Source organism: Leopardus geoffroyi, chromosome C1 (genome assembly GCF_018350155.1).
Source record: "Leopardus geoffroyi isolate Oge1 chromosome C1, O.geoffroyi_Oge1_pat1.0, whole genome shotgun sequence".
NCBI lineage: Eukaryota > Metazoa > Chordata > Mammalia > Carnivora > Felidae > Leopardus > Leopardus geoffroyi.
This window is the reverse complement of record NC_059328.1, coordinates 11,148,203-11,172,607: the sequence shown is the minus strand read 5'-3', so window position 1 is coordinate 11,172,607 and position 24,405 is coordinate 11,148,203. Positions and strand designations below refer to the sequence as shown.

General features: G+C 53.6%; 1 protein-coding gene across 15 annotated transcripts in view; it reads right to left on the bottom strand.

Moving 5' to 3' along the window:
- The window catches only part of FHAD1 (forkhead associated phosphopeptide binding domain 1), a 121,367-nt gene that overhangs the window by 21,480 nt on the left and 75,482 nt on the right, over positions 1-24,405 (bottom strand). For 11 of the 15 annotated variants that reach the window (XM_045475731.1, XM_045475729.1, XM_045475734.1 and 8 more), the window contains 10 exons: positions 22,832-22,984; positions 19,863-19,970; positions 19,520-19,627; positions 15,733-15,840; positions 12,330-12,437; positions 6,891-7,064; positions 5,082-5,298; positions 3,424-3,508; positions 2,787-2,893; positions 806-965 (listed from right to left, as the gene is read on the bottom strand). In XM_045475731.1, the coding sequence (XP_045331687.1) occupies positions 806-965; positions 2,787-2,893; positions 3,424-3,508; positions 5,082-5,298; positions 6,891-7,064; positions 12,330-12,437; positions 15,733-15,840; positions 19,520-19,627; positions 19,863-19,970; positions 22,832-22,984 (1,328 nt within the window). The remainder of the gene's footprint in view (positions 1-805; positions 966-2,786; positions 2,894-3,423; positions 3,509-5,081; positions 5,299-6,890; positions 7,065-12,329; positions 12,438-15,732; positions 15,841-19,519; positions 19,628-19,862; positions 19,971-22,831; positions 22,985-24,405) is intronic. The other 4 variants (XM_045475735.1, XM_045475727.1, XM_045475733.1 and 1 more) reach the window with 1 other exon arrangement.

The following is a 24,405-nucleotide window of genomic DNA, read 5'->3' as shown; positions in this document are numbered from 1 at the left end:
CACCTATCCATCCATCCATCCATCCATCCATCCATCTATCCATCCTTCATCCATTCATCCAGCCAGCCACCCAGCCATCCTTCATCCATCTATCCAGCCAGCTACCCACCCAACTACCCATCCATCCATCCATCCATCCTTCATCCATCCACCCACCCACCCACCCATCCACCTACCCATCCACCCACCCACCCACCCACCCAACCAACCAACTACCCATCCACCTACCCATCCAGCCATCCAGCCATCCACCCACCCATCCATCCGTCCATCCTTCATCCATCCACCCACCCACCCATCCACCTACCCATCCACCCATCCATCCATCCATCCACCCACCCAACCAACTACCCATCCACTCATCCATCCATCCATCCATCCTTCATCCATTCATCCAGCCAGCCACCCAGCCATCCTTCATCCATCTATCCATCCATCCACCTACCCAACTACCCAACTACCCATCCATCCATCCATCCATCCTTCATCCATCCACCCACCCACCCACCCATCCACCTACCCATCCATCCATCCATCCATCCACCCACCCAACCAACCAACTACCCATCCACCTACCCATCCACCCATCCATCCATCCACCCACCCACCCATCCATCCATCCTTCATCCATCCATCCATCCACCCACCCAACCAACTACCCATCCACTCATCCATCCATCCATCCATCCATCCTTCATCCATCCATCCATCTCTCCAGGATTTACTGTGTACCCTCTCTGTGAGAGGCTCCCTGGGCACTTGGGTGTGTCTGGGCTCCCCACCCCATGAGGACCTTCCCACACACCTGAGTGCCTCCTTGAGGACCTCCAGCTCCCTGTCCTTCTTTTCCACCAGGCCAGTCAGCTGCGCCATCTTTTCCTTGAGCGCTTTTAGTTCGTTGCTTTGTTGCTGGACCAGGGCCACGTTCCGCTCCAGTTCCATCTTCTGCTTTTCATTAAGCTCCCCTGGGAGAAACAGGAAAGCTGGGGAGGGGGTCTCCTGCCTCAGGTCTCCGCCAGGGCCACAGCAGCTCTTCCAGGACTACAAGAACCACGAGGTGGGCCTACCCTCCAGGAATTCTCCCGGATGTGTGTGTGTGTGTGTGGTGGGCGGGGGCGTTAGGAATGGCCAGGGTCTGCTTGCACCTTAGCAAACTACAGCAAAGTACAGCCCCAGGTTCCAGAAGCTGTCAGGACTCCGCCTCTGTGCTTCTGGCATTTTGAGCTCCCTGGCCCACCTCCAGCTGCCTGCCTCTGCACCTGTTTGCCTAAGGGCGTTCGTGCTAAGGACTCCGGAGTCTGCTCTCCTCCTGTGTCTGCCAGGTACGACAGCCTCAGCCTCCGAGGCAGGTGAGACTGGCTTCCTCCCCCTCAGGTGGGCAGCCTGGAGGCTGATTTGTACCCTGCTCCCCGAGTCCTTCCCCCGCAGGGCTCAACCCCAGCTGCCCTCTCTGCCCTTGACTGACAGCACAGCTGTTATTCCCGTCCCTGTCCCGCTTCTCTGGCACCTCCTCCACTGCCTCCCCCTGGGATCGCCTCTCAAATACACCACCTGCCTCGGAATTCTGGAATTCTGGCCTCAGGGTCAGCCTCTGGGAAAATCCAAACTGAGGCACTCGCATGGCCTCAGATTTTCATGGTAACCCGACAGGTTAGTTACCAGGAACACCCCCACTTCACAGATGCACAAACTGAGGCTCAGAGAGGTAAAGTGACTTGCCTAAACAACTCATGGGACTAGTAAATAGCAGACCCAGAACCGGGTCCAATGTCTCCTGATTCCAGAGCTGGACTCGGCGGCCTCTCTACTACACGTTCTCAGACCTCAGCATGAACGAAAATCACGCTTTGAAAAAGTCAGCCGTAAACGCCTCGGGAGCACTAACCATTACAGCCGCAGGGAGCAAATGCCACTGAAGGTTTTGGGGTGCACGGGGTTTGAGGTGGGGACAAGAGGAGTGTTCCTCGCCCTCTGTCAACGTCCCTAAACCTGGTTTGATCTCCTGACAGCCTGCCTGTGCCTTTCGGCCTCACGGAGGCTGGAGCTGGAAAGGAGGAGAAGGGCTACGAGAAGCCGGGAGAGGCCGAAATAAAAGAGCGGGGGTGGGGGTGGGGCGAGAAGAGCTCTTTTGTCCCTCCCCAGTGTCAGGGGCCCCTGCCGTCCGGCCAACTCCAGGAAGCAGGTGTGATGTAGGTGATTTTGCATCAGAGGCAGGGGAGGTGTGGAGAGATTACCCCGCTCTAGGTCCCAGAGCTGGGGAGGGCTAGGGTTTGTGCGGGCCCACGACCGCCCTCCCTCCCAGCCTTTGCCTCCAGAGACAAATCCTCTTAGGTAAAAGGAGATTTTCCCCTCCCCCAAAGAAGCTGCATCTCAAGGCGGAGAAGATGAGGCAAGTGGCCCCTGATAAGGCACGTGTCTTGCTGACTGAGGTACAAACGCTGTGACCGCCCAGGAAAGCAGGTCACTGGGATTTAAAAATGCGGTTTAAACGTTTATTTTATTTTTGAGAGAGAGAGAAAGAGAGAGGGAGAGAGCGACCGAGCGTGGGAGGGGCAGAGAGAGAGGGAGACACAGAATCCGAAGCGGGCTCCAGGCTCCGAGCTGTCAGCACAGAGCCCGACGCGGGGCTCGAACTCCTGAACCATGAGATCATGACCTGAGCTGACATCAGGAGCTGGATGCTCAACTGACTGAGCCACCCAGGCGCCCCCAACCTTTCCAGCTCTTAAGCCTGTTCTTTCTCGAAGCGGGTCAGGAAGTCAAGAGACACAGGCCACCACACAAACCTCTCAAGTCTGACATTCGGTTGTGGGCTTCCGTGAGGTTTTTCCTTAACCTCATGATGACCTCCTGCTGAGACAGGATTTCCTTCTGAGCGGCCAGTAGATCCCCTCTGAAATTCACAAGAAACGGGCCACGTCAGCTCACCTCAGGCTCGGTGGCACCCCCAGGGCCTGGACCCGGACGGGGCCAAGTAGAAACGCCAAGTGACCCTCCATCAGTGGCGTCCACGGGACACCAGTCCCGGCAAAAGGGATAAGCGCGTTCTTTAAGAATCCTCAGAACAAAAACTGAATGCGATGCAAACACACACATGGTGAGAGAACAGAGGATCCCCTCTGGATTTGGGCTGAGGCTGAGATATGACAAGTGTCCCCTTCTTTCACAGACGAGGAAGCTAAGGTACGGTAAGGTGACGTGACCTGGGGCCCAGGGCCCCACAACTGGAAGGGGTTGTATTTAGGGATCTGGGCACAGATCCACCCAGGTCTTTCCATGCCAACATCCTGACTTGCGAAAGGAACTGAGAAATTCAGATAACAGCAGGACGGCCCCGGACTCTGCTCCTTTTCTCAGGCTCTGAGGACACGGCCAGAAGCAGGGGTCTCCGGCCTCGTGTGCACACACCCCTCAGGTACTCACATCAAGGTGTCACCCACTTCGTCTTTGACACTGGTCTCCGTCGGAGGCACCGCTGGGGGCTCTCGCTGCATCACCTTCTCCTGGGCTGAATCAGGGGGACACGCCAGGGTCATCGCTGTCCTCAAACACCTGCGTCTTTTCCAGCTTAGCAAGCCTCCCCGCCCCGCCGCCCTCTCTGCCTAAAAAAGCCCCACATGTGTTCTGTGGCGCCGGCTGGCTCCCACCCACCGGCCACGTATGAGCGAGCGCACGAAATCTTCCCGGCTGCTCATTTTCAGATGGGAAAACGGGCACAGGAGTGACGGGACCTGCCGGTGGCCACTCGGCTAAGCCGGTGACAGCCAGAGCCCGAAGCCCTGGGCCGCGCCTCCTCCCTATCCCTCCTCTCCTCCCAGACAGGTCTTGTCCTGTCCTCGCCTCCCACTTACTCCTCACCCTCAGTCACACGCTCGCCCCCTCACTTTCAATCACCAGGGGCTCATGGAATGTCTGCTTTATGGCGGGGACTGCGCTAAACGTGGGGTCACAAGGAAGTAGTCATTCTTGGGGTCCCAGCTTAACCGTCCTCCCTCTGACCTGGAACTGGACTGGGAAACTGAGTCCTGCTTCATGCCCTTGTCACTGTGCCCTGTTCACCCTGGGTCACCTGTCAGGGCGGGAATTCGGTTGACAACCAAGACCATGGTTCTCAATCAGGGGCGAGCGTGCCCCCACCCCCGCCGGGGACACTTGGCAACGTCCAGAGATGGTTCTGGTAGTCCCACTGGGGTGGGGGGTGCTGCTGACGTGCAGGGGGTGGAGGCCAGGGACACTGCTCAACGCCCACAGTGCGCGGGACGGCCCCCGCGACAAAGGCCTAGCCAGTTCCAAATGTCAGTGGAGCCGGGGTCGAGAAACCCTGGTCCGAGGCCTCCAGCTCCAGAACTTTCCCCTCGAGAGCTCAGCGTCTTTGCAATGTATTGCGTTGCCTGGGTCATTTGGGGTAAGTGCTCACAGCTCTGAGTTCTTTTTTTTTTTTTTTTCCCAACGTTTATTTATTTTTGGGACAGAGAGAGACAGAGCATGAACAGGGGAGGGGCAGAGAGAGAGAGGGAGACACAGAATCGGAAACAGGCTCCAGGCTCTGAGCCATCAGCCCAGAGCCTGACGCGGGGCTCGAACTCACGGACCGCGAGATCGTGACCTGGCTGAAGTCGGACGCTTAACCGACTGCGCCACCCAGGCGCCCCATAGTTCTTTTGCCAGCCCCTTTTGGGTTTATTTTTTAAGAGACCAACACCGGCTGGCGACGAAAGTCCATTAGACAAAGTCGCGAATTGCTGAGGGCAGAGAGAAGCCTTTGAAAGGCCCCCCCGCGCGGGATGTTTTCATGCGGAAAGGACACCCTCTGTCATGCTGCTCTGATACCCTCGGCAGCCTGTGCGTCCCCACCGGCTCACTGGCTCGGCACAAAGGACGTCCCTTCGCATTGCCGTGACTTCTGTCTGCCGTGGGCCTCGAGGGCCCCGACCTTGCGGTGTAACGGGAAGCAAAGAGCATCTGCAGACAGTAAATGAGCGAGGGGCAGCCTTTTCCCGCCCATCGGCCTATGGGGACCCGCAGGGTGACCAGGCCCTGTCCCGAACGCTGACGCCTGCTCGGCATTTCTTTGGACCGACCTGGGTCATTGTCCTTCAGAGTTGCAATCTCTCCTTCTATCTTTCTGTGGCGTGCGGTCACTTTTCGCAGCCTTTCTTCCAGGCTCACGATCGTCTGGGAGTGCTGTCTGATTTGCTCCTTGTATTCCACGACTTCGGTTTCAAATCCGTGCTTCTGTGCTTCCTGTTCGTCCCGGAGGGCCTTCACTGTGTGCTGCAGCCGCTCCTCCATCACGATCTGGGGGAACAGGGGGTCCGTGTGCTCCTGGGAGCCGGGCGTCACGCCACTGACGACGAGAGCGAGATGCCCCCTTGGCACCCACAGGCACGGGACTCAGACCCACCTCGGGGCCCTTGCCTGGGCTGTCCGTTCTGCACGGTACCCTCCTCCCCCAGCTCCTCGCATGGCTGACTCCTTCTCGCGCGCGTCAGGTCTCAGCTCCGATGGCGCCTCCTCGGAGAGGCCCTTCCTGACTGCCTGTCTAAAGGAGAAGCCCGAGACAGCTCTCTAGTCCGTCATCCTCTTTCATCTTCCGTGATCTGCACGATCTCGTTTCTTTCCCGTTCCCGCGAGAATGCAAGGTCCGGGGGAGCAGAAACTCGCCTTAGTTAACCAACGGACCCACAGCCTGCATCCCTGCTCGGTGCATGTTGGTTGAATTAATGAATGGACAACGTTGTAAGGAAAGGCCAAGGCATTCGTAGTTCTCAAAAGCAAAAGCTACCAATCATCACCAAGTGGTGAATCGGACCCCTTCCCGTGGCCGCCCCGCCCCTCCGTCTTCAGTGCCTCATTCCTCGCCCCCTCCTGCTTCTCCGACCACACGTTTCTTGGCTCTCTTGCTTTCCCCCCACATCTATTGGACCGCCAAAAGTCTGGGGCACTGTCGAACGTTGAGACCCCACCTGCGCCTAAGTCTGAACTCTTCATCTTCTCTGCAACAGAGACCCTGCCCCACAAGAGCCACCGTGACCTCCATGTTCCCATCAACATGCCCCCCATATGCCATCGTTGCCCTGGGTGCCCTGGCTTGAAGCCCAGGCTGTCTCGATCAGCACCCTCCTCTCCTTGGTGCTCATGTCCCGTCAATCAGTTATCGAGTCCTGCCATTTCTCTTCTCGGAACTCCTTCTGGCCTGCTCCCGTGCGCAGGTCCTTATGAGCCTAGACTCTGTAATGGTCACTGTGTGCCCCGGCCTGAGCTGGCCTCTCCTACTCTAGTCCCTCTCAAATTCACTTTTGGGGCGCTTCTGCCCGATGAAGCCTCTATTACCTCCTTGCCCACAGACCTGTTGGTTGCGTGTACGAATGACAAATGAGTGAAATATTGAGCCCCGAGGATGGAGGGCCTTGAACGCCGAGCTAAAATTTTAAAACCTCATCTTCAAGTCTGTGGAATAGTCATTGATTACTAAGTTCTGGGGCTGCTCAGTCCTTCAGCCAGATGCTGTAAGGACCCTGTGTTACATCTTACAACGCCTGGAGAGAGGCCATCGTAGCCTCTGTTTACCTTTCAGACTAGACCACTGCTTCTCAATAGAGGGTGATTTTGCCCCCCACCCCCCCCAAAGGACATTGGGCAAAGTCTGAAGACATTTTGGGTTGCCACAACCGGGGGAAGGATGCTACTGGCATCTAGCAGGTAGAGACCAGGGGCGATGTTAAGCAGCCCGTGATGAACAGGACAGCTGCACACAGGAAGGGGTTATCCAACCTGGAACAGCAGCAGTGCCCAGGCTGAGAGCCCCCGGTCTAAATCATGAGTTCTCCTGGTATCGTGATCTTTCACTGAGGGAAAGAGTCTCCCGTCCCTGGAAGGCACCAACTCACCATTTTTGTCCTGGCCGTTTCCAGTTCGGCTAACGTTTCATTTAATTTCATGCTGAGGCTCTCAGCTTTCAGGCTCTCAGCCATCTTGGTTTTCTGAATCTCTTCTATCATGGCCAGTGCGTCATTTAACTTATTGTTTAAAACATCTTCTTTTTGCACTTTCAAGTCTATTTCCTGGACAAACAGCAAACAGCAAATTAACAGAAATTCAGGAATAAGCGTTTACCCTAGCCGCCCCCCTCCCCTTGCTTCCAGAGAGGAGGTGTTTTCGTTCTGCCACCTGGAGCGCACTAAGTTTTACTTCTATTTTACGAGGCGGCCCTTTAAATATTTGAGGAGGGATGTCACGTCTCTGTCTAAATTTATTTTCCGGGATAAATGGGCCGAGCTCCTTCAGCCCTTTGCCACAGGGTCTGCCTCCTGCACCTTCCTCCCTGGCTTTGGAGGGAGGCCCTCCCCTCTTTGCTCTGGGCTCCGGCCAGGTGGAGTCTAATCGCCGCGTTCCTCTTCCTGGAACCCACTCTTCCAGCCCCGGACTGTCCAATTCCACTCTCCTCCCTGAGTCCCTCCTCAGCCTCGTGGAATGTGAGCTTTGTGACAGGTCCTGTGGTGGGGGCTTCACAAACTTTGTTCATTTACTTGACTTTATTTTTTGTAAGTTTATTTACTTATTTTGAGAGAGAGAGAGAGAGAGAGAGAGAGAGTGTCCTGAGCAGGCTCCGTGCTGTCAGCGCAGAGCCCGACGTGGGGCTCGAACCCACGAACCGTGAGATCAAGACTTGAGCTGAAATCAAGAGCTGGACGCTCAACTGACTGAGCCACCCAGGCGCTCCTACTTGACTTTATTTTGAAAGAGGGGGAATATCTGGGGCACCTGGGTGGCTCAGGCGGTTAAGTGTCTGACCAGCTCAAGTCATGATCTCATAGTCCATGAGTTCGAGCCCCGCATCGGGCTCTGTGCTGACAGCCCGGAGCCTGGAGCCTGCTTCGGATTCTGTGTCTCCCTCTGTCTCTGCCCCTGCCGCTCACACCCTGTCTCCCTCTCTCTCACAAATAAACAAACATTAAAAATTAAAAAAAAAAAAAAAGTAAAGAGGGGAATAGGGGTGATGGGCATTGAAGAGGGCACTTGCTGGGGTGGGCACTGGGTGTTGTATGTAAGCGATGAACCATGGGAATCTACCCCCAAAACCAAGAGCACACGGTACACACCGCATGTTAGGCAATTTGACAATAAATTATATTAAAAAAAAAAAAGTTTTAGGTTCACAGCAAAATCAAGAGCAAAACGCAGAGCCCTCTTACGTGTGCTCTCATCCCCCGCCGGAGGCCCCGCCCCCATCATCCACACCCCGCACCAGCTGGTACCTTTGTTCTAACTGATGAACTGGCATTGACACCTCACGGTCACCCAAAGCCCATGGTTTACTCGAGGGTTCACTCCCCGCCGTACCCTCCGCGCGTCTGACCAAACGTATGAGGACACGAATCCACCATTATGTTATCACGCGCGGTAGTTTCGCTGCCCTAAAAGTCCTCTGTGCTGCACCCATTCACCCCTCCCCTCCGCCGACCCCTGGTCGTTTCGCTGTCTCCATACTTCTGCCTTTTCCAGAACGTCACAGGCATAGTTGCAAACACACCGTGCGTGTGCAGCCTTCTCACAAGCGTTCTTTAATCCAACCTAAAATACATTCTTGAGATGTGGCGCCGGGCATTCTCAGACTCTGTTGGTGGCAGTGCAAAGTGGCATGACCTTCTTGGAAGGTCACTGGGAACGTACATCAAAAGGCTGAAAACGTTTACCCGCCGTGACCCAGTGATTCCATTTTCGGGAATCTGTCCTAAGGACGTCGCCTCACACCTGCACAAGGAGCGATGCGCAGGGATGTTCAGCCAAGCGCTGTTTTTACTCCGGTGAAAACACAAACAGCCCCAGTGCCCAAACACGGGCGGGGGGCGGGGGGGGGGGTAAATAAATTGGGGTCCATCCAACGGAGTGCAAACCCAGGTTATCCATCCGTCCATGGCGGGTTATTGGAAGAATGTTCCATGACCTAGAGACATTTTTGTAATGTATTAAGTTAAAAAAAAAAAATAGCATTCACATCAGCGTACACAGTGTAACAGGGTAAGTCACTTTGTAATGCACTGCTGGGTGTCGAGGTCTATAGTAATGATCAGCACGTAGAAGGTCTGGAAGGAATCCTATCAAAATGTCACTAATGGGAAGTGCGCTCAGTGGACTCATGGGTAGTTTTAAATTTTCTTCAAAATTTTTAGAGCAAATAGTTGCTCCTTTTATCACTGGGAAAGGAAACGGATTTAAAAACAACAGGAAAAGCCCTTTTTTCACCGTGTGACTCGTGGGAGCCTCGCCTGGGAGTTGCTCCAGTCCCTTCGTGTCGCCACCTAACTCCAGCCGATTCTGTCTGGGGGCCTTACCATCGCTGTCACCGTTGAGAAATCCCAGGGCGGACAAGGTGCAGACCTGGCCGAAGAAGGTGCTCGCTGAGGACACTGGCAGGCATGCCCCACAGAGCAGCCTGTCACCTACAGCTCACGGCAAGACCCCCCGGCTGTCCCGGCGAATCCACAGCAAGCCAACGGGTTCTTTGATGGGCCACGAAGCCGCCCCAGGGCAGAGGACAGTGCCCGGCGTCTCTGCTCCTTGCCGGCAGCTCGGCAGCTTCCTCAAGGACAGGAACAAAGTCCACCGTCCGCACGGGTCTGGATTGACGTTCCTTCTCCCTTCTCTCCTCTTTCTCTTATGCCCGCTTCGGCGAACCTCAATCGTTCCCTTGTTCTTCTGTGTAGACGAGTGTAACAGCACGCGAATAAACAACTCTGTGTCTGGGTGGTTCTTTGACCTTGTACTTCCCTGGTCTTTCCTGGTAAATGGCGAGTTCCTGGGGAGGGGGGGTCCCGATTCTCCGTGTCTGGTGTGATGCCACTAGGGTATCTTGCAGGCTGTTGCGAGACCTCACCCTCTGATGTCACTGTCGTTCTAAGGCTGTTGAGGATGTTGTTGGATATGCTATGTGATGATCCTTAGGAGAGATCCTCTCAGGGTCGAGTACCAAGAATGGCCCAATATCTGTGAACAATCAGCCCATTTTCTTTCTTTCTTTCTTTCTTTCTTTTTTTTTGGCCGTGCTTTGAAATATTTATTTTATTTTATTTCGTTTCGTTTCGTTTTTCATTTCATTTTATTTTAAATTTATATCCAAGTTAGTGAGCCTATAGTGCAACAATGATTTCAGGAGTAGATTCCTTAGTGCCCCTTCCCCAGTTAGCCCATCCCCCCTCCCACACCCCCTCCAGCAACCCTCTGTTTCTTCTCCATACTTAAGAGTCTCTTATGTTCTGTCCCCCTCCGTTTTTATATTATTTTTGTTTCCCTTCATGTTCATGTGTTTTGTCTCTTAAAGTCCTCGTATGAGTGAAGTCATACGATATTTGTCTTTCTCTAATTTCACTTAGCAGAATACCCTCCAGTTCCATCCACATAGCTGCAAATGGTAAGATTTCATTCTTTTTGATTGCTGAGTAATAGTCCATTGTATACAGATACCCCATCTTCTTTATCCATTCATCCATCGATGGACATTCGGACTCTTTCCATACTTTGGCTATTGTCGATAGTACAGCTATAAACATGGGGGTGCATGTGTCCCTTCGAAACAGCACACCTGTATCCCTTGGATAAATGCCTAGTAGTGCCATTGCTGGGTCGTAGGGTAGTTCTATTTTTAGTTTTTTGAGGAACCTCCACGCTGTTTTCCAGAGTAGCCGCACCAGCTTGCATTGCCACCAACAAGGCAAAAGAGATCCTCTCTCTCCGCGTCCTCGCCAACATCTGTTGTTGCCTGAGTTGTTAATGTTAGCCCTTCCGATAGGTGTGAGGTGGTATCTCATTGTGGTTTTGATTCGGACCATTGTCATCTAGACAGCTGTACAGCCACCTGTGTCTTCCCTTCCACTGTAACTGCTACAGTAAACCCTGTGACGGTTCATCAAGTTCACTGATCCACATTTTTTTTGTTTTTAGCATCCACCTCCTTCCTGATCCATTTGATGTCCTGACGAATCTACTTGAAAAATGTTAATTTCTCAGGGCACCCGGGTGGCTCAGTTGGTTAAGCATCCGACGCTTGATTTTGGCTGAGGTCATGACGTCTCGCTTCGTGGGACTGAGCCTCACATTGGGCCTTGTGTCCACAGTGTGGAGCCTGCTTGGGATTCTCTCTTCCGCCTCCCTCTCTCTGCCCCTCCCCCGCTCATGCTCGCTCCCTCTCTCTCTCTCAAAATAAACAAGTAAACTTAAAAAAAAAAAGCAGTGCCCGGGACGGATGCTAATCCGGATGTGGTTTACTGACACTCACTGCTCTGGAGTAGTGTTGTTCCAAGCACAGCACATCACTTGGGCGGCTCGTCCAGTCCCCTTGGGATTGGTGAGTCCACCCTATAGACAGTGATTGCAAATCTCTCTCTTCCCGGGGGTGAGGCCCAGGGAATGGGCACTGAAAACCACCCCAAGTGATCCTATGCATGCTAATGTTGGGGAAACTTTCTTCAAAGAAAATGATCAGAAGAGTGATGCGAATGGACTCAAAGGCATTTTTAGTCCCATCCGGTCTTCAAAGTCCTTTGAAATGGTATTTACCTGCATTTAAATTTAACCCCCTACGGTGAGGTTGTGTGTTTAGTCCCTTGCCTTGAATTCTGCGATATTAACTCGTGTGTGTGTGTGTGTGTGTGTGTGTGTGTGTGTGTGTGTCCCTTGTACTGTTGGGACCCCGGAGGAGTGAATTATGTCCTACAGCTAGGAGGTGCCTAAGATGGGGTCCTGTGCAAAAGCCTGTGCTCCCACTGTGTCTGCTGCTCCCAGGGATAATCGTGAATGCAGTTTGACTGGGAAGGTCGTGATAATCACGATGACAAGTTCCGGTGGAGACATCGCTGTCGAGGTGGTTGGCAATTTAGGCACCCATCTCCTGACATCCCCTCTTCGGCCCCAGGCAGCTGAGCCCACGCACAGGATAGGAGGGAGAGGAGGGGACAATGCAGGGTTCTGGAGTCAGATAGTCCTGGGTTTGGTTCTGCCCCTCCACTTCCTAGATGCGGACTCATAATAATAACAATAATAAATAATAAAAGCAGCTAACACACAGAACATCCACTGAGTGCTGCGTGCTTTTTTATGTGTGGATGTGCTTGTTAGCGATCAAGCCTCACAAGTCGATGAGGCTGATCTATTGGCATCACCTGGATTTCCTAGGTGGGGAAACACAGGCACAGAGATGGTAAGAAACTTGCCTCAGGCTGCACAGCCAGCAAGTGGCAGAGGTAAGATCTGAACCCAGCCTTCCTGCCTCCAGATCCCTGCTCTTAACCGTGCTGGGCTCCTCCGTGTCTGCTCCTCTCCGAGACTCTTACCTCCTTCTGCTTGGTTATTCGGTTCTCCAGATCTTGCACCTTTTTCTTTTCCTTCTCTATGGCTTCTTTTGCTTTGTGTTTCTCGTAGGCGATGCTGCTCTCTGAAATCTGGAAGTCAGAGACAACTGGTTTGAGGGAGCGTACTTGAGAAAGGAGGGACCACGGAACCTTGAGGGAAGCCAGGATTGCTAATCACGGAGATCAGTGAGTCAGGGTTTGGGAGCGAGGGCTCAAGGAACAGGATGCTCGCAACCCATCGGAGAGAGGGATGCGAGTCTCGGCACGCCCGCCACGGCGAGAACCTGGAGGTCGTGTCTGGTTAGTCACCGCGTAACGGAGAGGGTTGTTCATCACTCAGGATTTCTGGGCTGTGTTCAGGAAGTGACGCGCTAGTGAGTGGTCGGGTCCAGGCATTTGGCGCTGGGCCACCAACTGCACCGGCCTGTGTTGGCATCAGTGTGGGCCCTTGTTGGGAAGTACCTGGCTTCTTGGGAGATGGGGCAGGAGAGCCTGAGTTGGGGGGGGGGGAGGGGCGCCTCCTGTCCCAGCAGGCCTGATGCCTGTGGCTTCAGTCTCTGGCCTTCAAAGGCTTGGGTCCACAAATGGATGTGCAGGACCGTTTGGAACAGAGAACATATAGCCCCCAGGTCTGGGGACGGGGAGGGGACTGAGGCCCAGCCTCGCCTACACCAGCCCAGGAGGTACGCGGTGCAGGGGGGTTGGAAAACTCTCATTTGCTGCTTGGAATTCTTGCCGTTGTGCTCCCGTACAAACACAAAGTTCACCAAAAAATATTTTGAATTTATGCATATATGCACAAAGCCCTGAAGCGATACATACTGAAATGTAAATAGCGGTTATTTTGGGGGATTGAGATTATGGCAATTTACATTTCCCTCTTCCCCCTGGTCTGTATCTTCCACATTTTGTTGAGCGAATGTACGTTATTTGGCAAAAAGAAAATGGATCGGAAATCGGAACAGGGAAGACGACTGCTGGGGCTGGGACGAGGCTCCGGGGATGCGTGGCCCTGGAGAGGACCGTCTTCCCGACGTCCCTGAGGTGTCCGCGGCCTCCCTCCGCCCTGCCCTGCCCTGCCCTGCCCTGCCCGGGCCTCCCACCCCACCTGGGCTCTGACTCACCTCCCGGCACGAGCTTGGCATTTTCCCACTGCCAAGTCTGCTTAAGACGGTCCGGCCCCCGCCCCGCCAGTCGTAAGAGGCTGCCAGCCCCCTTCCGCACGCCCCGTGGGATTACGCGCTGCCTGGCTCGTCACCGTTGAAGATAATGACGACGATGCTGACTCCTCTCGAAAGGCCGGCAACGTGAGTGCCGGCCACCGTGTGCTATCTCATCCGCAACCCCCCCAGATGGCATCTGCCCGGTCACCCACATTTGACCCGTGAGCACACGGGGACTGCAGCGGAGGAAGAGGACGGGCAGCGCGCAGACATCATGCCACCGGGGAGCGGGGGCGCACGCTTGGGCACCTGGGTCCCGACCTACCCGTCCTGCCACCCGGCTTCCGGAGCCTGCCTTCCGCGTCCTCCTGATTAAAACCCCAGCCCGCCCAGAGGCACAGACCTGCTTGTATGCTCGCAGCTAGTCTGGCACAAAGGCCACCGCCCGGCCACCGCAGGGCCCCCGAGCTTCGAGACCCCACCCCCGGCCCACGTGTATACGGGACCCTCCGGGCACAGCAGCTGACAACAGTTTGACCTCACTTCCTGCCTGGGCCGACAGGGTCCTGCTGCCGAGGTCTCTGCTCGACTGTCTGCCCTCCCCCCGCCCCCCACGTGGGACAAACCACCCTCCCCACCCCACCTGGACTCTGACCTCACCCGGGTAGGCGGCTCATAACGAACACAACGACTCCGCACCACAAATCTCTACGGTGGTTCTGTCTCTACAGCCACGTTACAGATGGCTGCACAGAGAGGGCAAGGTGCTTGCCCAGGGTCACACAGCCTGGTAGGGCAGGGCTGGGGACATGGACCAGAACCGACACTTGTAGCCTCCCAAGCGCTGCTGCTTTCCCCCATGTGGCTCCCTTCTCCGACCCCTCATTTGGCTTCCGTCTCGTTCCAGCTTTGCTCCCTTCGTCACGGCGCTGCCCCCGTCCCCCTGGCGAAGCCACGTCCCCATCCTCTGCAGTTGGGCCACTGTAGCCAGTGGCACTTTCTCCCCCCGGATGTTCCCTTCGTGCTCCGTCGCCCCTCCAGCTCTCACTCACATGTCACCCCTCAGAGAGCCCCCCCTGCCTGTGGTCACCTCTAGCCCGCCTGTTTGATCTTCCCCCAGGCTTGGGGCTCTGCGGTTACCCTGTGCACTTATGTGGTGTCTGTCCCTCCGGCCTAGTCTGGAGGCTCTGGGAGGGCACGGCCCTGGTCCGTCTCGTGCTCAGCCGTGTCCCCAACGCCCCACGGGGCCTGGCACGTGCCAGGCGCTCAGGAAATATTTGTGGACGGATGAACGCGACAGGATTAAACAAGCCATGGAGTCATTAGCCCTGTTTCTGGAACTTCCAGGGGAGCCGGCACGTGTCCAGTGCCTGTGCCCCCCGTGTCCCGGAGCCCAGCTCGTGGAGCTGTCACTACAGGTCGCCTCTCCCTGGCCTCCAGCTCCTGAGAGCCCTTCGTTGATTTCTCGGGGGGCCGGAGGACGGTGTGGGTGTCTGGGCTAACCTGAGTGACACCCTCCCTGTCAGCCGTGGGCCGGCCTTCAGTGGTGGCTCCAGGCAGGCGTGGCTGCTGGGCCCAGGCCCGGGCTGGCGGATGCCTCCGGCTCTCCCCGGGCATGGCACTCGGGCCTGCCCGAATCACTGTCACTTTCTCCCTGCGGGTACGCATCTTCTCATCCATCCCAGACCCTGGTACTTATTTGTGTGACTGCCACGTGAGCGTGTCCACGCCGTCTTACTCCGCACTGCCTGGGTCTCCACAAAAGGTCATGAAGCCGGGAGACCAGAGCCAGGAGCCATGCTGGGCCGTGTCACGAACACCTCTGAATGAGGAGGAGGAAGGTGCTGGCGGAGGGACTGACCCAGACTCCAGACCAAGGGTTCTCTCCCGGAGTGCGTCTCTCTTCCCTGGGGAGCCGAGCGTCTACACGCAAGGCACGGTTCTAGGTACTCTGTATACATCAATCCGCTTGGCCCTGAGAGGCAGGGACTGTTACGACTCCCATTTTACAGAGGAGACAACTGAGGCATAGGAGGCTAAGTGACCTGCCCCAGGTCACACGGCTAGTGAGTTGGGTGTGACTTCGGCCGCGTGCTGCCCAGTGCCTGCCCACTTTCCTGCCAGACTCTACGTCCGGGCACGGAATCGCGGCCTCGCGCCTGGCTTCGGGGCTCCTTCCGCAGGGGTTTGGACGGCCCCACTTCTCTCTCTGCTTCTCATACCTCCTTCTGTTGGGTCAAGTGGTTCTCCAGATCTTGAACTTTTCTCTTTTCTGCCTCTATCGCTTCCCTTGCTTTCCTTTTCTCGTAGGCCACGCTGCTCTCCAAAACCTGAAAATCAATGACCAGGCTTTTTGACGCCTGCACGTTTGGGGTCGGGGCGGGGGGGGGGGGGGACGCTGCTCATTATGCTAATGGTGATAGTAGCTAAAACTCTGGGTTGGCATCACGTGCCAGGGCCCGTGGCTGGCACTTCACACCCAGCGAACCCTCTCCCGGGTGGAGGAGTCGGTGGTCCCATTTTATAGATGAGGAAACCGAGGAACAGACGGTGAAGGCCCGGGGTCATGCAGTCTGTTGGTGGTGAGGTCAGGGGTTGAGCCCTGGGCAGAGGAAAAGTGCCCTGCGCGTGCACAGAGGCCCTCGGTGAGGGGCAAGTGAACAGGTCTTTTTTTTATTTAAAAAAAAAAAAAAATTTTTTTTAAGTTTCTTTATTTTGAGGGAGACAGAGACAGCGCAAGTGGGGAGGGGCAGAGAGAGAAGAGACGGAGAAGCCCAAGAAGGCTCCAGGCAGAGCCTGACGTGGGGCTTGAACCCACGAAACCAGGAGATCATGACCTGAGCCGAAACCAAGAGGTCAGACACGTAACTAATGGAGCCACCCAGGCGCCCCCGTCTTATTTTGGAGTCTGAGCTCTCGTCCCTGTGCCAGGCAGTCTCTCTGATAAGAAGGAGAAGCTCATTAATAGTGGATTTCCTATCACTGAAATAAATCTCTTAAAGAGAATCAGGCCTCAGGATGAGGGCAGTGTCCCACATTCATGAGCCACAACAGACCAATTTCTGGAAGGGGCGGGCGGGGGTGAACCTCACAAGTGAGGCTCTAAGAGGACGGAGGGAAGAGAGTGTGGTTAGGTGCTTGTGCTCGCGGAATTTTATTTAGGAAGTTATTTGCTGATAAGCTATTCAGTTAAATGGCCTCATGCAAATCACAAAGATACGGATTACTGGCGAGGCCCCTGTTTCCAGTCACTGCCAGAAATGGCGCCTCAACTTTCAACGGGGTTGAGTCATAAGCATCAGCTTGGCTGCAAGACGTCTGGAACTCGGAACCTGGTTTCCGTTATATAACCAGTGGTCAGGGTCCCAGGTCAGCCTGCGTGGCGTTTTTAAGCCGTAACATGGCTGAAATACTATATATTTTGCAGTGAAAAGCCGTTTAAGAAATCCCAATGCTCAGCTGTTCCCATAGCACCTAAATGAAGCAGAAAGGCAGTAACATCATGGATTTTGAACATGTGAGGTGGGATTCCGGTAAGACATTTTCCTGTAATTTGTGAAAGAGACTTGAGGCCACTTCCCAGGGACTTCGACTCTTTCCACGGCCTCTGATCTCACAACTACACTCAGGACCTTCCTCTCGGCAGCTCCTTTGAAGGAGAAGAAGATTGTCCCTTGCGTGACTCACACACACAGGCTCTGTCCCCCTCAGCCGCTTTGCTCCCAAGTTCCTGGGCAGGTAATGGGAGTTAACCTCTAGCGGTAACCTCAAAACCCACACCATGAACTAGCATTCTGTTGTCCTTAAAGATTCATCTGGAAATGTGGCAGCAGGTCTAATAAAAAGAAAAATCAAATACCAGTTTGAGGTTGGTTGAAGTCTGTGTCTGGGACTTTTATCTCAGAATCTGCGTCAAGAAACCCCAGAGAAAAAAAAAAAGAAAGAAAGAAACTGCCGACAGGTTCTGTCAGGAGAGGTGGGCTGACGTTTGCCTGGGCCTGGGGTGAGGCTCCTCCCCGCTGTGAGGCTGACCTCATTGCGCTTCCTTAAATATCTCTCCTGAAGTCCCCTGTGACCTCAAAATCTCTAAATTCAAGGGCCTTCTCCAGGCTCTTGAGCTGAGCCGTTGACCTCTTGGTGGCATTTGGCCCCCGTGAACCCTCAGGAGTTTCTGCTCCTTGTCACTGCCCCCGGAGAGATAACTCAGGGCCAGGCCTCAGTGACACTGTTTACCTGGGGCAGCAGAGCACGGCTGTGCAGGAGACCTGGGACATAAACATCTTCCCTCCTTGGATCAGATCAGATTGACCTTATGCCTCCCGCGGCGGGTGGGCGAGGACTTTCCTCTGAGGAGTGAGGGTAGGGAGGGCCTTGATGGGAATGAAGTGCCTGGACAAGATACACAAGTGGTGATCACGGCGACACTTACTGAGCAGCAATTCTGGGTCCAACACTTCGCTGCACGTGACCGCCAACGCCTCACGGCCACCGTTTAAAAGAAGGGAGGTACTGAGACCTCTGTGGCCAGTAAGTCGTCCAGCCGGGATTCGAACCTGTGTCTCGTCTGGCTGCAAGGCCTCTGTGCTGCTTCACGACTGAAGAGTTGACGAGAGCAGTGCGTGAAAGAGACCTCGAGGTCCAAGGGTGACCCCAAGATAAACCCGTGTCGACAATGTAACGGCGCTTGCCCCAAAGCTGGCGTGGGAACGTCAGTACAGGTATGAAGTCTTCAAGGAGGGAGCAGAGTCCTGGCCTGGGCCACCACGGCCAGAGAACTGGGTCCGGTTTGGGAGGAAAACAGCCCATGGGTTGCAAACTCAGACATCTGCAGAGGCCAGACAGGTACCGGCACTAAAGTGGGCTGCGTTTACCGCAACAGGGTGTGGTGAGGGCTGTGGGAAATCACTGCTACTTGGCTGAGCTCCCGTCCAGTTCCACCAAGTGGAAATGGGGCCAGGTTGGCTGACTTTTCAGGAGAGGAAGGAAATCTGGATTTTTTAAAATGTTTGTTTATTTTTGAGGGAGAGAAAGGGCATGCACACGAGTGGGAGTGGGGCGCAGAGGGAGGGAGAGAGAGAATCCCAAGCAGGCTCCGCACCGTCAGCGCAGAGCCTGATGCGGGGCTCGATCTCATGAACCACGAGATCATGCCCCGAGCTGAGATCAAGAGTTCGACGCGTAACCCACTGAGCCACCCGGGTGCCTGGAAATCTGGATTTTTAAGTATATTTTATGAACTCAAAATAAAACACTCTGGGGCCAAACGTTAACATGTCCACAGGCCCTTTCCAGCCAGTGAGCAGCCAATCTGTGACTTCTGGACAACAGGACAGGTCAGGGGAGGGGACCAAGGCCAGGCTCCAACCCTGGGATGCACATAAGGAGACACAAGGGCATCCGGGTCTGGAGAGGAGCAGGTGTCTCTATTTCCAAGCAGATGAAAGGTTATCATGTGGACGAGGAGGGGGACAGGTCTTACAGGAGCCAGTGATGCTCTTCTGGGAGAATGAGTTTGAGGCACTTAACCAAAAGGAAGAATTTTCTGCCAGCCGAAGGCATCACCACTGGGACGGACTGCCTGGCCTGTCGAAAATTCCTTAATGGTGGAGCTGAAGGCTGGATGATTTTAGGATGTCGTTGGAGGACTGACACAGCCCTGAAGTCCCGGGACTCGGTACCTTCTCCACACCTATGCTTTGGGACATCATCTCTAGGCCGAAGATGTTCAGGTCACCAGCCCCAACTTGTCTCCCAAGTCCTCTCTGTGACTGTATTTTGTGCTGTTTACAATTTTTCTGACTGGCTGTCAAGGTTACAACTCCAGAGCTCTCTCCCTGAGCTCCCAAGCGTCCCGGGGTAGCAGAGCCCTCCCAAGGACTGATCGCTGGAGGAAAGCTCTGTCACGCTCTACCCCCATCACCTGTGGTTCGGAACTCACTGCCACGTGGCCCTCAAGCCAGGTTTGGGCTTGAGCCCGCTTCCCCACCCCCCCCCCCGCCCACTGCATACCTCCTTCTGGCAGGTTAAGCGACTCTCCAGCTCTTGGACTCTTTTCTGTTCATCTTCTAATGCTTCCTTCCCTCTGTTTTTCTCTTGAGCAATGCTTTCCTCCCAAACCTGAAATCCAATGGCCATTGTTTGATAGACACAGTTACCATGGCAGGAATCTGGACTCTGTGCCAGGAACTGCAAGGGTAGCTTTTTGCTGCTCACCACAATCCCACGGGGCAGACGGGGCAGCTAGGAGCAAGGGACCCAGAGCAGGCAGGCTCAGATCAGAGCCCGAGGTCGGTCCTTCCTGGGGGCAGGATCTTGACGGGGCTCAGGCTGACTGTCTCCCCCAGCTGCTTACCTTCTTCTGGCGGGTTAGGCGATTCTCCAGCTCTTGGACTCTCTTCTGTTCTTCTTCTAATGCTTCTTTTGCTCTGTTTTTCTCTTGAGCAATGCTTTCCTCCAAATCCTGAAAGTCAATGACTGTTGTTTTAACAGACACAGTTACCATGGCAGGAATCTGGACTCTGTGCCAGCCACTGCCCGGGTTCGCTCTTTACTGCTACAATGACCCCACGGCGGGGGGGGGGGGGGGGGGGGGAGACTGTGGGCAGCTAGGAGCAGGGGATCTAGAGCAGGCCGAGATCAGAGTCCCAGGTCAGTCCTTCCTGGGTGCGCGACCTTGGGCAGGTCAGAAGCAAGAGAAGCCCCCGTCTCGCTATCTGTACAACGGGGACAGAAACGGTGCTTCCTGCATTGGGTGAGCGTGAGGGGCAGACAAGAGGCTGAACGTGAACTGCTTGGCACGTGGTCACCATTCATTAATGAGGGTCGGTCGGTTAGTTCTTCTGTGATCTTCACTTTGCAGAAGGGGAAACAGAGAGATTGAGGAATCTGCCAAATTTACTAGTAAATCACAGGAACAGGGATTCGAACCCGGATCCATCTGACTCGAGAGCCTGTGTTTCAAACCTGGGGTTGGCAAACTAGGGCCCACTAGCCAAATCTGGCCTGCTGTCTGTGCTTTGTGAATAAAGTTTTATTGGCATACCTCCTTGCTCCCTGTTGGTAGATTGCCTAGGACTTCTCCCGCACTACGACGGCAGACCTAAGCAGTCACGATAGAACAGTGTGACCTGTGAAACTGAAAATATATACTATCTGGCTCTTCCTGCAAAAAGTTCGCTGACCCCAATCTAAACCATTTGTGTGAGCAAATGGTTGTATGTTGTTACATGTTGTTACCTACGTGTTGTTAACCGTTCGTGATAAAAAAGTATTAGCTCGATGACAGAACCTAGAATTTCTTACTAGTGAAAGAGTGTCCTCAACAAGTCAGGATGTGTGAGAAGGAGTTCGACTAATGAATTCTGACACACGTATTTCGAGAAAGGGTGGGGGTGATGGGGTCGTATGGTGTGGGGAAGGTTCATTTAAATTGGGACCCCTGGAGTTAAGTCTGCAACAGGACTTTCAGATGAGTCCCTTGGGTCAAGAAGATCGACTGAATGTCTGGGGAATGATGACCCTCAGCAGGATAGTAATGACCATGAGCAAGGGTGCTGTCGGGGCAGGCACCTGACCGTGCTCTCTGGTCCTCGTGGGCTGGTGTGTGCCGAGGTTTGTTCTGTTTAAAGGGGGTTTGAAGCCAGCCCTTGAAACCCTGTCTGCATCAGGACTGAGGCTATAAATGCGCGTCGGGGAGGCTGGTACCCAAGTTGGTGTTGAACATGGTAGGGCGGAAATACCGTATACCCACAGTGGAAAAAGTCAACCCCAAATTAAAAGTAAAGTAAGACATTTGGAAAGGGAGAGGGTAATCAGGGAGGAGCGAGGAAGCAGGGGGAGAGCTCTGTGAGGCTTTTGCAGAGTTCCAGCTCTTTCTGGTTTTATTTTCCTCTCTCTCGAATGACACACTGGCTTTTTCTACGTCTAATTGACCTTCGAAATGGACTCATCTGGATTTAAGGCTATTAATACTGCCTTACGTACAATTTTGGTCAGATGGTTCTTCCCTTTTTAGTCTTTCTAGTCCTTTTTTTTTTTTTTTTTTTTTTTTTTTCATAAAAGGCAGAAAGGCAGAGAAAGGGGCAAACAAAAAAAGAGGTAGAAGGAGGAGAGAGATTTCTTGAAATAACCGGGCATGAATCAGAGGCTTAACGAGGCAGAGAGGTCTGCAGAGCTGACGTGTGACAGAGAGGCATGGTCCGAGCTGGAAGTCAGAACTGGCAGGTGCAATCTGCCTCGGGGGGGGGAAGAGCTGGGGTCCAGCAGATCTGGGGCGGCTGTCTCGAGGTGGGTGGGAGCAGGCAGGGGCAGCCTGTAGTGGTTATCGCCCGTGGCTGCATTCTGGAACCACCCAGGAGCACTTTGAAATCCGAGTGCATGAGCCACACCCTCGCCTCAATTAGATCAGAGCCTGGGGATGGGGGTGGGGGAGAGGTGCAAAGCGCTGGCACTTTTTAATCTAACTGACAAAAGCACAGCCAAAGTCAAGAGCCACTGATCTAGGATGATGGCAGTGAAGTAAATTCATGGCCGTCCCTGAACATCAAAAAGGGCCGAATATAGGACAAAGATGAGAATCGACTCATTAAACGCAGTTTCCTGGACTTCTCCAGAGATTCTGATTTAGTGGGTCTGGGCTGGGGCCCGAGAATCTGTATTTTTAACACGTGTCCAGTTGGTTCTTATCGGGCAACTCTGGGAAAACCTTCCTCTAAGACGTTGCTGCTGAAAAGGCAGTCTAAAGACCTGTGCTCTCAGCACCAGCTGGGAGCTTGTTAGAAGTGCAGAATGCCAGTTTGTGCCCCAGACCTGCCGAGTCAGAATCTGCGTTTTAAAGCCTCCCCAGGTGCTTCGTGGGCACCTTTAAGTTTGAGAGGTGCTGCTGTAAAGTATCTCCTCGCTGGCTTGGGTTTTAGAAAAGTAAGTAGCCATTTTGTCCATTTGTTTCCTATGATATGTACATGAGAGCGGAAGACGGAAATAATATGAAGTCGGTCCCGCACACCCTTAGAAGCGGTCCGTCACTTACAAACCAGGACCTGTAACAGTGACCTGAACTTGTTAAATCAATTGCGATATCTCAGCAAATAAGCTACCGTTTCCAGGAATTTCAGTAACCTCGATGTTTCAAGCCAATTTCGCTGTGAGTTTTAGAACTCAAGCTTCATGTTAATTCCTCCAACATTACTCACTCATTTAATTAATTTAGTTCCATAGCACTGAACAAGGAGTTGTTGAGATTTCTCCCTCTAAGAACATGCCCTCGGAAAAGGCCACTCCGTCACTTTCCAGGAGTAAAGACAATGACAGGGACCGCCTTACCTCCTTCTCTTCCAACAGCTGCTTGATTCTGTCTCTCAGCTTCTCCTCTTGCTGGAGCCTATCCTCATTCAGCTTCTCCTTCTCTGCCAGATGCTCCTGCAGCTTCTCTTGCATGAAAGACTGCTGAGCTTCCTGAGAGCTGTGGATCTTGATCTGAAACGAGAGGAAAGGAAACTGAAGCTGATGGGGGGCGGGGAGGGGGGGGAGGGAGACAAGACTAATTAAAGGAGTCATTTCAACTTGTTTTCTTTTTATAAGTTCTTTACCTCTGGGGGACAGGACAAAGGTTTACACAAAACTTTCTTAATGCTTAGCCTAGTTGCCAGTAGTGAGGCAGTTGAGTACAGTGGTTAAGAACTCAGACTCTGGATCTGGATAGAATCTCAGCTCTGGTTCTTTCTAGGTGCTTCTCCATTTAGAAAATGAGGTTGGTAATATTATCTACCTCTTAGAGTAAAGACTAAGTGAGATCGTGGGGTGCCTGGGTGGCTCAGTCAGTTAAGTGTCCGACTTTGGCTCAGGTCATGATCTCGCAGTTTCTGAGTTCGAGCCCCGCGTCTGGCTCTGTGCTGACAGCTCAGAGCCTGGAGCCTGCTTCCGATTCTGTGTCTCCCTCCCTCTCTCACTGTCTCTGTCTCTCTCTCTCAAAAATAAATAAACATCTAAAAAATTAAGAAAGATTAAGGGAGATTGTGACGGAAAGCTTTCAACACAGTGCTTAGCACATAGTAGGTGCTTAGTAAATGGCAGCTAGAATTATTAGTTATTATTAGCTGAGTGGAAGAGAAAAAGCAGTTAGTTAGGGTCAGAAGGCCTCAAGTTTTGTCTTGATTCTTCCATCAGCTAGCTGTATGACATTGAAACAGTCACCTAGCCTCTAGATCATGGACGGACAAAGTACTATCTACAGGCCAAATCTGGTCCCCTCCCAATGTTTATAAATAAAGTTTTATGGGAACAGAGCCACGCCCATCGTGCTCATTCATTTACATACTGTCTGTCTAGGGCTGCCTTTTTTTTTTTTTTTAATTTTTTTTTTTTCAACGTTTATTTATTTTTGGAACAGAGAAAGACAGAGCTTGAACGGGGGAGGGGCAGAGAGAGAGGGAGACACAGAATCGGAAACAGGCTCCAGGCTCTGAGCCATCAGCCCAGAGCCCGACGCGGGGCTCGAACTCACGGACCGCGAGATCGTGACCTGGCTGAAGTCAGACGCTTAACCGACTGCGCCACCCAGGCGCCCCTAGGGCTGCCTTTACAGCAGCAGAGTTAAGTAGGTGTGACAGAGACTTTATGGCCTAAACTATTTACCACCTGGCCCTTTGCTTTAGATAAAGTTTGTTGACCCCTGGACTACATGGTCTGTAGGGTTGATTGCAATGGTTGCAATACCTTCCCTTCCCTCTATCCATATGTCTTTGGCTACATACCTTTTTAAATTTATTTTTTAAATATTTATGTTTGAGAGAGAGAGAGAGAGAGAGACAGACAAAGGGCAAGTGGGGGAGGGCAGAGAGAGAGGGAGACACAGAATCTGAAGCAGGCTTCAGGCTCTGAGCTGTCTGCACAGAGCC